Source organism: Mustelus asterias, chromosome 7 (assembly GCF_964213995.1).
Source record: "Mustelus asterias chromosome 7, sMusAst1.hap1.1, whole genome shotgun sequence".
NCBI lineage: Eukaryota > Metazoa > Chordata > Chondrichthyes > Carcharhiniformes > Triakidae > Mustelus > Mustelus asterias.
The window spans coordinates 34962721-34977646 of NC_135807.1; the positions used below are offsets into that span (position 1 = coordinate 34962721).

The 14926-nt window shown below is 42.1% G+C and overlaps 1 protein-coding gene across 1 annotated transcript in view; it reads left to right on the forward strand.

Annotated features, from left to right (window-relative positions):
• Positions 1-14926, forward strand: part of oxsr1b (oxidative stress responsive kinase 1b) — a 172819-nt gene that overhangs the window by 71041 nt on the left and 86852 nt on the right. The window contains exons 3-4 of the mRNA XM_078215842.1: positions 1064-1172; positions 10698-10839. Coding sequence (XP_078071968.1) covers positions 1064-1172; positions 10698-10839 — 251 coding nt within the window. The remainder of the gene's footprint in view (positions 1-1063; positions 1173-10697; positions 10840-14926) is intronic.

Genomic DNA, 14926 nt, shown 5'->3' on the forward strand with positions numbered 1-14926 from the left:
AGTTTTACCTCTTTGCCTTCTACGTTGACCAGTGCCTTGATGTTTATTTTGAATGAACTGCAATTTCACCCAACTAAACATTGAAAAGACCAAATCCAGTGACTTTGACTTTTTTCTGGCTGTTCTTCTCGTCATGGCAATCTTCAGTGGATTTAGAACTGCTTGGAAATCATCTTGTCCCAAGTTCCACTTGTCTGTCAAACCTGCCTTTGCTGACCTACATTGGCTTCTCATCTTCCAACAATTAAAAATTCTCACCCTATTTGCACCCCTTCATGGACTCATTTCTCCCTTTCTCTGTAATCTTATTTTGTAATCCATCCCTCCTGAAGTCTTTATTCCTCCAGCTCCATACATAGTGTATTATTCCTCCATTCACCCCACCATGAGCCACCATGCCTTCAGTGATGTAGGCCCCATGCTCTGGAATTCTCTTGCCTTTAATCACACTTGCCCTCCTTTCAAATCTTTCCTTTTTAGCTATTTTAAAATCTCTGCTTCCAACATCATTCATAACTTCAGCTCTATTATCTTGATGTTATCTGCTCGTGAAAACTGTCCCTCAGCTCAGGTAGCATCAGTGGAGAGAGAAATAATTCGCATTTCAGATGCATTGGCATTTCAGATCTTTCCTCAGAAATCCAAGAGACTTGAGTACTCATTCCATTGCACCATCTAGTGGTCAGAGCCTGCAACTACAATGTGACAGTTGACAACAGAAATATTAACCTATCGAAATGTTGACAGTGTGACATTAAACAGTGACAAACCAGAAGTAAGGATTGTGGACAGTGTGCGCCCTAGAGTAAACTTTTCATAAGGTATAAATTTAATAATAATCATGTTAGGCATGGTAAAATAAACTTTATTTTAAGACCTATACATCTGATTTTCAAATTTGTAAATTGAAAGGTGCTATTGGAGTAGTTACATTAACACATTATCCCACACAAACTTTGTAATACATCAAAGTAGATGATTGCTTTTCATGTTATCTGTAGGCAGTTATTTCTTTAGAAAGATATTGTCAATGTCTCATTGAAATCCCATTCTCTCTCAACAGAAAGAAATTCAAGCCATGAGTCAGTGCCATCACCGGAACATAGTGTCGTATTACACCTCGTTTGTGGTAAAGGATGAACTGTGGTTGGTGATGAAGTTGCTCAGTGGTGGTGAGTGTTTACTCTAACACTTCTACAGACTGGAAGGCTCTGCCTTCAATCTCCTGTGTCTATTGAATTACATTTATTCAAATTTTATGATGTTGGGCTGCTTCAAATGATCTGCGTTGTTGGATTAGCGCGCGCACAACCATCCCTTGATTGCTGGGATAGAGTGCAGAAATTATCTTCCCCTACCCTTGAAGCAACAGAAGAATATTCCCCTATTGTTGTTGTAGAAGTCAACTTTCAGAAATGTTGACAATTTAAGATCTTAGAATTGATATTCAGAAGTCCAAAGTTAAATCGTGCGCAACACATCGCGAATTCAGATTACAATTCGGCACTTATCTGGCCCAGTCAAAGCTTCAAAGAAATTATTGGTCAAATAAGTTTTGTTTAGCCCTTGAACAAAGACATTGTGGTGTGCTTTGATATCTTCTGTCATGAGAAATATTTAGTCATGCAATAAATTCAATATAGTGACCTATTTGTTCATGTTATTGGTGACTAAATCAGCCTGTTAGCCTTAAAATATGAAATTGGATCTGGTGTAGGCCATTTGGCCTGCTCTGCTGTTCAGTAAGATGATGGCTGATCTACCGGAACATCACCTTCCTGCACTATCCTCATATCCCTTAATTCCCTTGATACCCAAAAATCCATTTTCTACTTTGAATTTACTCTTCAACTGAGCATCTGCAGCTCTTTGAGCTAAAAAAAATACACAGCCCTGAGTGAAGAAGTTTATCCTTGCCTCAGTCCTAAATGTGTGACCCCCTTCCCCCACCTCCATCCTGAGACTGTAATGCTGTGGGGAACATATTTTCTCAGCACCTACCATGCATGCCCCTTAATTTTGTGTTTCAATTAGATCATCTCACTCTTCCTAACTCCAGGCAATATAGACCTAGTCTACTCAATCTTTCCATGTAAGACAATTCCCCTCACCCCATTTTCATTGCATTTCCTCCAGGGCAAGTATGTCCTTCCTTTGGTAAAGAGATCGAAGCTTCACATACCACTCCAGTATCCTGTGCAATTGTAGTAAGACTCCTTTATACTCAAATTTCACTCTAACAATTTTCCACAAGGGTCTGTGCTGGGACCAAAGGTTGGACTTTGGAATCAAAAAGGTAATCTCCAAATTTGAGTGACACTGAATTGAGGAGAGAGGGGGGGGGGGGGGGTAGTTAATATGTGGAGGACTCCCAATAAATTACAGGAGGACATTAATACATTTGCAGAATGGGTACATATTTGTCAAAAATGCTTAGCACAATGTGAGGTGGTGCATTTTAGTTGGAAGAATAGGGAAGTTACTTATTACTAGGGAGATGCAAGTCTTGGAGTGGTAGATGTACAAAGGGATCAGAGTACAAATCCACCAAACATGAAAAGTTGTGCCACAGGTTATCAAGGCTATTTTTTTAAAAAAGAACTCAACTTTGTTTCCAGCGAGACAGGATTGAAAAGTAGGGAAGTTATACTAAACTTGTATCAAACTGTGATTAGGCCACACTTGGAGTACTGCCTGCAGTTTTGGTCACCATACCAGAAAAAGAGCATTGGTGGTGCTTGAGAGGGTGAAGAGAAGATTTACAAGGATAATGCCAGAAATATGGGGTATCCATTATCAGTGTCTCGTCACTGGACACAGGTGAGGTCCCAGAGGATTGGAGGATAGCTAATGTGGTCCCGTTATTTAAGAAGGGTAGGAAGGATAACCCGGGAAATTATAGGCCGGTGAGCTTGATGTCCATGGTAGGGAAGTTGTTGGAGAGGATTCTTAGAGATAGGATGTATGCGCATTTAGAAAGGAATAAATTCATTAACGATAGTCAGCATGGTTTTGTGAGAGGGAGGTCATACCTCACTAACCTGGTGGAGTTTTTTGAAGAAGTGACTAGAATGGTTGACGAGGGAAGGGCTGTGGATGTCGTCTATATGGACTTTAGTAAAGCGTTTGACAAAGTCCCTCATGGTAGGTTGGTGCAAAAGGTTAGATCTCATGGGATAAAGGGGGAGGTGGCTAGATGGGTGGAGAACTGGCTTGGTCACAGAAGACAGAGGGTGGTAGTGGAAGGGTCTTTTCCGGCTGGATGCCTGTGACTAGTGGTGTTCCGCAGGGCTCTGTATTGGGACCTCTGCTGTTTGTGATTTATATAAACAATCTGGAAGAAGGTGTAACTGGGGTGATCAGTACGTTTGCGGACGACACGAATGGCTGGACTTGCAGATAGTGAGGAACATTGCCAGAGGCTACAGAAGGATATAGATAGGCTGGAAATTTGGGCAAAGAAATGGTAGATGGAGTTCAATCCAGATAAATGCGAAGTGATGCATTTTGATAGAACTAACGTAGGGGGGAACTATACGATAAATAGCAGAACCATAAAGGGTGTAGATACGCAGAGGGACCTGGGTGTGCAAATCCACAGATCCTTAAAGGTGACGTCACAGATGGAGAAGGTAGTGAATAAGGCATATAAGAACATAAGAAATAGGAGCAGGAGTAGGCCATCTGGCCCTTCGAGCCTGCCCCGCCATTCAACAAGATCATGGCTGATCTGAAGCGAATCAGTTCCACTTACCCGCCTGCTCCCCATATCCCCTAATTCCCTTATCGATCAGAAAACTATCTACCCGTGATTTAAACATATTCAACGAGGAAGCCTCCACCACTTCAATGGGCAGAGAATTCCAGAGATTCACTACCCTCTGAGAGAAGAAGTTCCCCCTCAACTCTGTTCTGAACCGGCCCCCCCTTATTTTGAGGCTGTGCCCTCTAGTTCTGGTTTCCCTTCTAAGTGGAAAGAATCTCTCCACCTCTACCCTATCCAGCCCCTTCATTATCTTATATGTCTCTATAAGATCACCCCATATCCTTCTAAACTCCAACGAGTACAGACCCAATCTGTTTAATCTCTCCTCATAAGCCACACCCCTCATCTCCGGTATCAACCTGGTGAACCTTCTCTGCACTCCCTCCAAGGCCAATATATCCTTTCGCAAATAAGGGGACCAAAACTGCACACAGTACTCCAGTTGCGGCCTCACCAGTGCCTTGTACAGTTGCAGCAAGACCTCCCTGCTTTTATATTCTATCTCCCTCGCGATAAAGGCCAACATTCCATTCGCCTTCTTGATCACCTGCTGCACCTGCAGACTGAGTTTTTGCGAGGCAGGCTAAGGCAGGCTTGCCTTTATAGGATGGGGCATAGAGTATAAAAGTTGGGGTCTGATGTTACAGTTGTATAGAACGTTGGTTCGGCCGCATTTGGAATACTGCACCCAGTTCTGGTCGCCACACTACCGAAAGGACGTGGAGGCTTTAGAGAGAGTACAGAGGAGGTTTACCAGGATGTTGCCTGGTATGGAAGGGCTTGGTGATGAGGAGAGATTGGGTAAACTGGGGTTGTTCTCACTGGAAAGACGGAGGATGAGGGGTGACCTAATAGAGGTGTATAAAATTATGAAGGGCTTAGATAGGGTGAACGGTGGGAAGCTTTTTCCCAGGTCGGTGGTGACGTTCACGAGGGGTCATAGGTTCAAGGTGAGGGAGGGGAGGTTTAACACGGATATCAGAAGGACGTATTTTACAGAGGGTGGGGGGGGCCTGGAATGTGCTGCCGGGCAAGGTGGTGGAGGCGGACACACTGGGAACGTTTAAGACTATCTAGATAGCCACATGAACGGAGTGGGAATGGAGGGATACAAAAGAATGGTCTCGTTTGGACCAGGGAGTGGCACGGGCTTGGAGGGCCGAAGGACCTGTTCCTGTGCTGTTTTGTTCTTTGATTAACCGATTGCTTGGAGGAAGGAGGCTAAGGGTGACCCAATTGTAGTTGTGACCATGAAGGGCAGATTATCTCTGCTCATTTCTTCATGTTGTGTAATCCTGCACTTTCCTCTTCACCTCACTTGAATTTTCATCTTGCATGAACATTGAGCAATCTGATTCCGGAAAAGAATACGTGAGGTCGTTTCCTATTGACTTCCTCGTGCTAAAAGAAATGAAGCTCCCTCTGCATGTAAGCAGTTGTTGTCCCTCGTTGTTCTAGCTCTTCCTCCACCATGTCTTTAGCCATGGCTCAATCCTGGGCATGGGGCCTGGACCTGGGTCTGGGGTAAGTAAGAAAAGGAGAGGGCTGACCACCTTGTGAAGTCGCAAATGATCTTGCCATCCTGGGTGACCAAACAGATCTTTAAAATTATAAAAGTTTAGTAGCATGGAGACGGAAGTTTTTTCTAAGGGGAAGATGTCATCAATACAAGATAATTACCAATAAGTTCAATACGGAATTTGGAAGAAACTTGACCCAATGAGTAGCGAGAATGTGGAAGTTGCTACCTCAGAGATTGTTGAAGTGAATAATATAGATGTGTTTAAGGGGAAACTAGACGTGCATTTGAGAGGGTAGGAAATAGAGGGTCACAACAATAGATTTAGATGAGTTGTACTTTTCTAGTTTCCCTTTAAGTGCATCTATACTATTTGCCTCAGCTACTCCATGTGGTAGTAAATTGCACATGCTAATCACTCGCTGGATAAATAAGTTTCTCCTGATTTCCTTATTGAATTTATTAGTGACTGTCTTGTATTTATGACCCCTATTTTTATATACTGCTCTTAATACATCCATTGAGAGAGATTCCACAAGATGAATGGCTAGCAAAGGAAGTTAAGTATGTATCAAATTGAAAGGAAGGACAGTTCATGGGATAAGCTTCAGTTACATGGATAGATTTGAGGGGGCTGCCTTCCTTGAAGAAGAGATGGTTGAGAGATTTGACAGATATTCAAAATCGTGAGGAATCTGGATCAGTAAATTGGGAAACAACCTTCCCATTGGTGGAAGGATCAAGAATGAGAGGGCACAATTTAAGGGAATTGGCAAAAGAAACAAATGAGACATGATGAACTTTTTCCACAATGAATGGCTGGGATCTGGAATGTGTTGCCTGAGTTTGTGATGGAAACAATTTCAATCAAGGCATCCAAGAGGTAATTAAAAATGAAGAATTGGCAGGGCTATACGGGGAGAAGGCAGGGGAATGGCACTCACTAAATTGCTCCTTTGGAGAGCCACCTTCTGTGCTGTAAGAATTCTGTGAAAGATGGGAAAAGGCTTGAGTGGAGCATTAATGTTTATATGGTTGGGCTGAATATCCTGTTTTGGTGCCATATATCGCAAGTTTAGAAATAAACCTTAAAATACAGGTCATGCAGGGGATTTGTTGCCACTTAATCCCATTATTTTTTCTCGTACTATTTGTTAGCTTGTACTGATTTATTTAAGTTTCTCATTTTCAGTGGACCTTTCTTTGTGTTTCTGAAATGTTTTATGTGGCTAATCTCCAGATTTGTACTTTACCATGCATTACAAATTCTGTTGGGGGCCTAGAACCATTTTCACTGTTTTTGGCTCTTGCTGTTTTTGCTGTTTCTTAGTTCCACCTAAACTGAGTGTATTTGCTGGTTTTGGAAACATCTAAACGTAGAAAATAGGAGCAGGGATAGGCTATTTGGCCCTTTGAACCTGCTCCAGCATTCAATATGATCATGGCTGATCCTCTATCTCAACACCATACTCCTGCACTATCCCCATATCCCTCGTTACCTTTAGAGTCTAGAAATCTATCTATTTCCTTATTCAATGTGTTCAGTGACTTGGTCTCCAAAACTTTGTGGTAGAGAATTCTACAGGTTCACCACCCTCTGAATGAAGAAATTTCACCTTTCTCAGTGCTAAATGGTCTACCCCATATCCTGAGACTGCCACCCCTTGTTCCAGGCCTCCTCCCACCCCACCCACATGAGGAAACCGCAGCCCTGCATCTAGTGTTCCAGTGTGTCCAGCCCTATCAGAATTTTATATATATATTTCAATTAGATCCCATTTCATTCTCCTAAATTCCAGTGAATACAGGTCCAGTCAACCCAATCTCTCTTGACACGACAATCCTGTCATCCCAGGAATCAGTCCGGTGGATCTTCGCTGCACTGCCTCTATGGCAAGTATATCCTTTCTTAGATGAGACCAAAACTACCCCAGGTGTGGTCTTGCCAAGGCCCTATGCAACTGCAGTCAGACATCCTTGCTCTTATACTCAAGTCCTTGTGCAATGAAGGCCAACATATTATTTGTCTTCCTAACTGCTTGCTGTACCTGCGTGCTTGCTTTCAATGACTGGTGTTCTCGGAGAGCCAGTCCCTTTGTACATTAAAATTTCCCAATCTATCATTTAAATAATACTTTGACATTCTGTTTGTGTCCAAAGTGTATAACTTCACATTTATCCACGTTAAACTGCATCTGCCGTGTATTTGCCCACTCGCTCAACTTGTCCAAATCACCTTGAAGCTTCAACATCCTGCTCACCACTCTCATTCCCACCAGGTTTTGTGTTCAGTAAGAAGTCTCACAACACCAGGTTAAAGTCCAACAGGTTTATTTGGAATCATGAGCTTTTGGAGCGCTGCTCCTTCATCAGGTGAGTGGAGAGGTAGGTTCACGTTCACAAACACTGCACACGTAGACAAATGCACACCTCTTTAACCTGTGATTATCCCCCTCTCTACTCGCATTGTCTATACCTGCAAAGACTTGCATTCCAGCCATTCTTCACATTCCAATCTGTAATTATCTTGCAATTATGTCTTTGCCTATATATGCTGTGTTTGTGAACCTACCTCTCTACTCATCTGATGAAGGAGCAGTGCTCCAAGCTGGTGATTCCAAATAAACCCGTTGGACTTTAACCTGATGTTGTGAGACTTCTTACTGTGCCCACCCCAGTCCAATGCCGGCATCTCCACATCAGGTTTTGTGCTGTCAGCAAACATGGAAATATTACTTTTGGTTCCCTCATCCATAAGAACATAAGAATTAGGAGCAGGAGTGGGCCATCTGGCCCCTTGAGCCTGCTCTGCCATTCAATAAGTTCATGGCTGATATTTTTGTGGAATCAGCTCCATTTGCCCGCCCACTCCCCATAACCCTTAATTCCTTTACTGTTCAAAAATCTATCCATGTTTGCCTTAAAAACATTCAATGAGGTAGCCTCAACTGCTTCATTGGGCAGGGCATGCCACAGATTCACAACCCTTTGGGTGAAGAAGTTCCTCTTCAACTCTCCTAAATCTGCTCCCTCTTATTTTGAGGCTATGCCCCCTGATTCTGGTTTCACCCGGCAGTGGAAACAACCTCCCCACTTCTATCTTATCTACTCCCTTCATAATTTTATGTTTCTGTAAGGTCCTTTCTCATTCTTCTAAATTCCAATGAGTATAGTTCCAATCTACTCAGTTTCTCCTCATAAACCAACACTCTCGACTCTGGAATCAACCGAGTGAATCTCCTCTGCACCCACTCCAGTGCCAGTACATCCTTTCTCTAATAAAGAGATCAAACTGTACTCCAGGTATGGCCTCACCAGCACCCTATACAGCTGCAACATAACCTCCCTGTTTTTAGACTCCATCCCTCTAGCAATGATGGACAAAATTCCATATGCCTTAATTATCTGCTGCACCTGCAAACCAACTTTTTGTGATGCATGCACAAGTCCCTCTGCACAGCAGCATGCTGCAATTTTTTATCATTTTAAATAATAGTCTATTTTGCTGTTGTTCTTCCCAGAATGGATGACCTCACATTTACCAATATTGTACTCCATCTGCCAGACCCTTGCCCACTCAAACTATCTATATCCCTCTGCAAATTTTCAGTGTCCTCTGCACACTTTGCTCTGCCACCCATCTTAGTGTCATCTGCAAATTTTGACACACTACACTTGATCCCCAATTCCAACTCGTCTATGTAAATTGTAAACAATTGCGGTCCCAACGCTGATCCCTGAGGCACGCCACTAGACACTGATCGCCAACCAGAAAAACACCCGTTTATCCCCACGCTTTGCCTTCTGTTAACCAATCCTCTATCCATGCTAATACATTATCTGTAACAGCGTGCACCTTTATCTTATGCAGCAGCCTTTGGTGCAGCACCTTGTCAAATGCCTTCTGGAAATCCAGATACATTACATCCACCAGTTCCCCATTGTCCACTGCGCTGGTAATGTAGTCAGGAATTCCAGTAAATTAGTTAAACATGACCTGCTTTTCATGAACCTATGCTGCATCTGCCCAATGGGACAATTTCTATCCAGATGTCTCTGCTATTTCTTCCTTGATGATACATTCAAGCATTTTTCCCATTATAGAAGTTAAGCTAACCGGCCTATAGTTACCATCCTTTTGTCTACCTTTTTTTAAACAGTGGTGTCACATTTGCTATTTTCTAATCTGCTGGAACCACCCAAGAATCCAGTGAATTTTGGTAAATTACCACTAGTGCATTTGCTATTTCTCCCACCATCTCTTTTAGTATCCTGGGATGCATTCCATCAGGACCAGGAGATGTGTCTACCTTTAGCTCCATTAGCTTGCCCAACACTACTTCTTTAGTGATAACGATCATTTCTAAGTCCTCACCTGCCATAGCCGTCTTGTCATCTAAATCATTGATATATATTGTAAAGCAGTGATCCCTGTTGGACTCCACTAGTCACTGCCTGTCACTTTGAAAAAGGCTCATTTATTCCTACTTTGTTTCCTGTCTGATAACCAATTCTCAATCCATGGCAATATATTGCCCATAATCCCACGTGCTTTAATTTTGCGCACACAAATCTTTTGTGGGACTTTATCAAAAACTTTTGAAAACCCAAATACCGCCAAATCCACAGGTTCACCCTTATCAATTCTGCTCGTATGATTTCAACAAAACTCCAGTGGGTTTGTCAAACACTATTTCCTTCCCTTTCATAAATCCATGTTGACTTTGTCTAATCCCGTTGATGTTTCTAAGTGTCCTGTTACAATGGACTCTAGCATTTTCCCTGCTATTGATGTTAGGCTAACCGGTCTGTAACTGTTTTCTCTCTCCCTTTTTTAAATAGGGTTACATTTGCCACCCTCTAATCTTCTGGGACCATATCAGAATCTACAGAATTTTGGAAGATGGCATCCATAGTGTCCACTATTTCCATGGCCACCACCTTTTGTACCCTGAGGGACAGATTATCATGCCCTGGGAATTTATTGGCTTTCAGTCCCATTCTCCAGCATGATTTTTCTTGTAATTTCCTTCAATTCCTTCTTCTCACTCTTGAATCTTTAGCATTTCTTCCTCCATTTTCTGAATTAAGGTCCTTTCCACTGCCTTTAACCCATTCTTTTATTTTCAGTGCTGCCCCATGCTCTATCTTCTGCAAGTCAAATATCCTGGAATATTTGTATTCAACATTGGCTATTTAGCCGTTTAGAGCCAAGGTTGCTATTAGTCTGTCTATTTGAAGCTGGGAGAATTGCTTCGGGTTTATGTAACCCAGTTGCTGTCACTGTGATGGCAAAAAAACAAAGGAAATAATTATGGCTTCGTAAACACTTTGATAAGCATTCGGCCAATTTAGTGATTGAAGAATTTAAACAAATGTTACCTTGTCTTGATGCCTTTTCTCTCGTTCCAGGATCTGTACTCGATATCATTAAGCATGTAGTGGCAAGGGGGGATCACAAGAATGGTGTTTTGGAGGAAGCAGTTATAGCCACTATTCTGAAAGAAGTACTGGAGGGACTTGATTACCTGCATAAAAATGGGCAGATTCACAGGTAAGCCCAATTTGATGTGGTCTAATATCATGGCACAGCATAGATATTGAAGATCTATGATTCAGCAGCTCTTCAGAGTTGTGTAATCTTCACGTTTGCTGTAACGGAACGTTTCCAGCAACATATATGGTGGATCCTCTAAAGTCACCAAAAGTAATATCGCTATCTCACTTTGAAAGTTATGTGGATGAAATCTTCCTGTCCTGCGGAGATGGGTTTGGAGGTGGGACCGGTAGCAAAATCTCATGTCAGGTCAATTCACCGATGCGTTCATGCATCAGCAATTTTGCAAGATAGGCTTAATAAATGCCAAATAAAGATAAATTTGTACCAGTGGGATCTTCCCAGCAGTGGACAGATCTCCTGCTGAAACTGAAGCCAGGCAAGTACCTGGAGGTGATCTCAGTGGCAGGCCAAAGTTACCAGTGACGCCTCCTTCAGTTTCCCTCATCCCAACTCTCTGGGGCTAGGGGTGCTAGATGGCTTGTTACCCTTGGCCTGCCACACTGAAGACTTGACATAGCGAGGGTGTAGAGAAAGGTCATCTTAATACAGGGTAGGTCCATCCAGCAGTCTGAATGCAGCAGGGAAGAAACTGTTCTTGAGTCGGTTGGTACATGACCTCAAACTTTTATATATTTTTCCCGATGGAAGAAGGTGGAAAGAGTATGTCTGGGGTGCGTGGGGTCCTTAATCATGCTGGCTGTTTTTCCCAGGCAGTGGGAAATGTTGTGGAGATGCCGGCGTTGGACTGGGGTAAACACAGTAAGAAGCTTACCTGGTGTTGTTAAACTTCTTTGTGGGAAATGTCGACAGAGTCAATGGATGGGAGGCTGGTTTGTGTGATGGACTGGACTACATTCAAAATCCTTTGTAGTTTCTTGTGGTCTCGGGCAGAGTAGGAGCATACCAAGCTACGATACATCCAGAAAGGATGCTTTCTGTGGTGCATCTGTAAAAATTGGTGAGTATTGTAGCGGGCATGCCGAACTTCCTTAGTCTCTCATCTACTTTGGCAGCATCCTCTTCTCCTGGTGGCATTTTTTCCTGTGAGCCCGCCTGCCTTCCCTAAATAGGCAGGTCTCCAAGATGCAGCCTGTTAATTGGCATTGCCAAGGTTGAGAGCCATAAATAGTTCTGACACTAAAGAACCTGTTAAGAGGAGATTCTGCTCTAAATCTATACTCCATGTTCAATAGCTTGAAAAAGTTGCAAAACCTTTTTTCGCTCTTGCCATCTCTTCCTATCTGTCCCCTTTGTTTCTCTTTTTTTAATTCAACATTTGCATTTTAAAACCCAGGCTTATATCTCCAAATCACTGTCTCAATTTCCCTTTATCTTCTGTGTAACCCATTTTCAACTTTGATGACAAATTCTGTGGACCTTGTTCGCGCTTGGAGTTTTACCAATTTGTAATACAGCACATTGCGTTTAGACTTTTTTCAAATCGCGGTGCTTAGGTTTTACAAAGTAATTTCTTGGGATTTAAAATTGAAAAAAGATTAAAATACAAAGATCAGATCTTAAAGGCAATTTGGGATGGGCATTGAATGCTGGCTTAGCCAGCGAAGCCCACATCTGTGAATGAACAAAAAGCAGCCCAGAAGGCTACATGGAGCAGCTTAATTTAAATCTGTGAAGCAAAGGACAGTCTTTCAGTTTCAAAGCTGATGCAATGTAACATCCACGTGATTTAGAAATATGAATGGTAATTGATGGGTTCTATTTCCTCTGGTTTGACCCTTGCCCACTGTGTGGTTTTACAATCAATACTTTCCATATCCGTTCCTGACTGTTTAATGATCAACCTTGATGGCAAGAAGAGAGTACTACAGTCAACCCTCACTTCATTTGATGCATGTTTCCAGCAGTAGTCATTTGAATTCTGATCAGGAGTGCCAATGTTTGCTCATTTTCTCCTCCTGAACGCAGGAATGCTGAGGTTTTTTACATTCCCTGCTGCAGCCACCCCCTAGTTTAGATCAGCTAGCCCATTCCAATCTGATGACTAATCTTGGCACCTACATTATCTGTGTGGCATAAATATGAGGCATTGGGGGATTTGTATTATCGCACCCGGCAGTTTGCTATTCACCAAACCCATTGAGCAGGATTTTACACTAGAACCATGCTGGGGCCGGTATTTCATGAGTCGTATAGCTAGCTAGGCAAGTAGAGAGGGCTTTAAGTAAATAGAGGGGGAAGTAATCATGTGGAAGAAGATTGAGTAAATTATAGGCACCAAATAGATCATCAGAGAATGGCATGAAGGGACAGTGATTCCAGATTTGAATGTGCCAACAGATAGGTAGTCAACAGATAGGACCAGTGTTTACAGAGCAGTTTTTTTAATAAAAAGGAATTATGGATCCTGTATCTGATTTGCCTGCAGCATTCACAATGAAGCAGTTGTCAGCTCAAACAGAAATTCATATATGTATGATCTGATCGCCATTACAGAGACATGACTACAAGGAAACCCAAACTGGGACCTGAGTATCCAAGAGTATGTGACCTTCGAGAAGGACAAGAAGCTGGGAAAAGGTGGTAGCGTAGCTCTGTTAATTAGAAGGCATTGGTACTGTAGTGAATGATGACCTTAGTTCGAATGATCAGGATGTGGAAAATGTGGGGGTAGAAATGTTTATAGACCACGAAACATCTGTGATAATGTAAATCACTAGTATCAATCAGGCAATTGGAGGATAACAAGGGTTATATTAAAATTAAGTTCCAAGCCGTAACTCACTCCCGGGTATCCAATATTTTCTGTATGCTGCAGGCACTGCTGAATCAAATTATGTAACAAGTAATTGCTTCTGGTTATTCCATATTGAGGTAGTAACTTTTCCAAATGTTGTGAATGATGCATAAATTTGAATTTGCTTTCTAATTGTGGAAAGAAACGATGGTTTCCTCAGCTTGGTGCGCAGTCTTCCTGTGAAATGCAAAGTCCATCTTCAGAATAGCTGGAATTTGTTGCCAAAAATGTAGTGCTCAGGACTGGGTGCAGTACCTAAGGCCAAACTGGTGTTCCAAAGAAGTTTAACATAACTCTGTTGCTTTTGTATGCTGCCACTATTAGTAAAGCCAAGGATGCTACATGGTGTATTAACTGTGTTCTCACCCTGTCCTGCAACCTTCAATGATTTTATGAACATATGTGTCCAAATCCCTTTGCTCCTGCATTCCCTTTAAAGTTGTATGCTTTGTTTTATATTCTCTTTGCATTCTTTCTACCAAAATGAATCACTTTGCACTTTCTGAATTACATTTCATCTGCCATTTGTCCATCCATTCCACCAGCCTGTTTGTAGTCTTTTGAAGTTCTGCATATCCTCCTCACAGTTCACAATACTTCCATGTTTTATATTGTCAAAATTGTGCCCTGCACATCAAAATCAATGTCATTTATAATTATCAGAAATTCTAGCACTGACCCCTGGAGAATTCTACACAAAACCTTCCTCCCATTTGAAAAACATCCATTAACGACTATTCTGTTTCTTGTCACTCGGCTAATTTGCATCCATATTGCTACTGTCCCTTTTATTCCATGAACTTTGCTCACAAATCTTTTTTGCGGCACTATATCAAAAGCCTTTTGGAAGTCCATGTACAGTGCATCATCAACAGTGTTTTCCTTATCAACAGTGTTATCCTCATCCTTCGCTGCTACCTTCATCAGAAAGCTCAAGAAAGTTAGTTAAATATGATTTATCTTGAGCAAATCCATGCTGATGTTCCTTAATTTGTGTAACTTAATTTGCATCAGTGATTATTAATATGGTCCTGAATTATCCTTTTTAGAAGCTTCCCCATCATAGAGGTTAAACTGAATGGCTGGTAGTCGCTGGGCTTATCTTTGCATCCTTTTTTGAACACGGGTGTAAGCTTTGCAATTCTCTAGTCCTCTGACGCCACCTCTTGAGGCTAGGGAAAACTGGAAAGTTATGGCCAGTCCCTCCACAATTTCCACTCATTTCCCTCTGTATCCTTGGATGCATTACATCCAGTACTGGTGCCTAATTGACTTAAGTGCAGACAGCCTATCCAATACTCTTCCTTTTCAATTTTAAACCTTCAA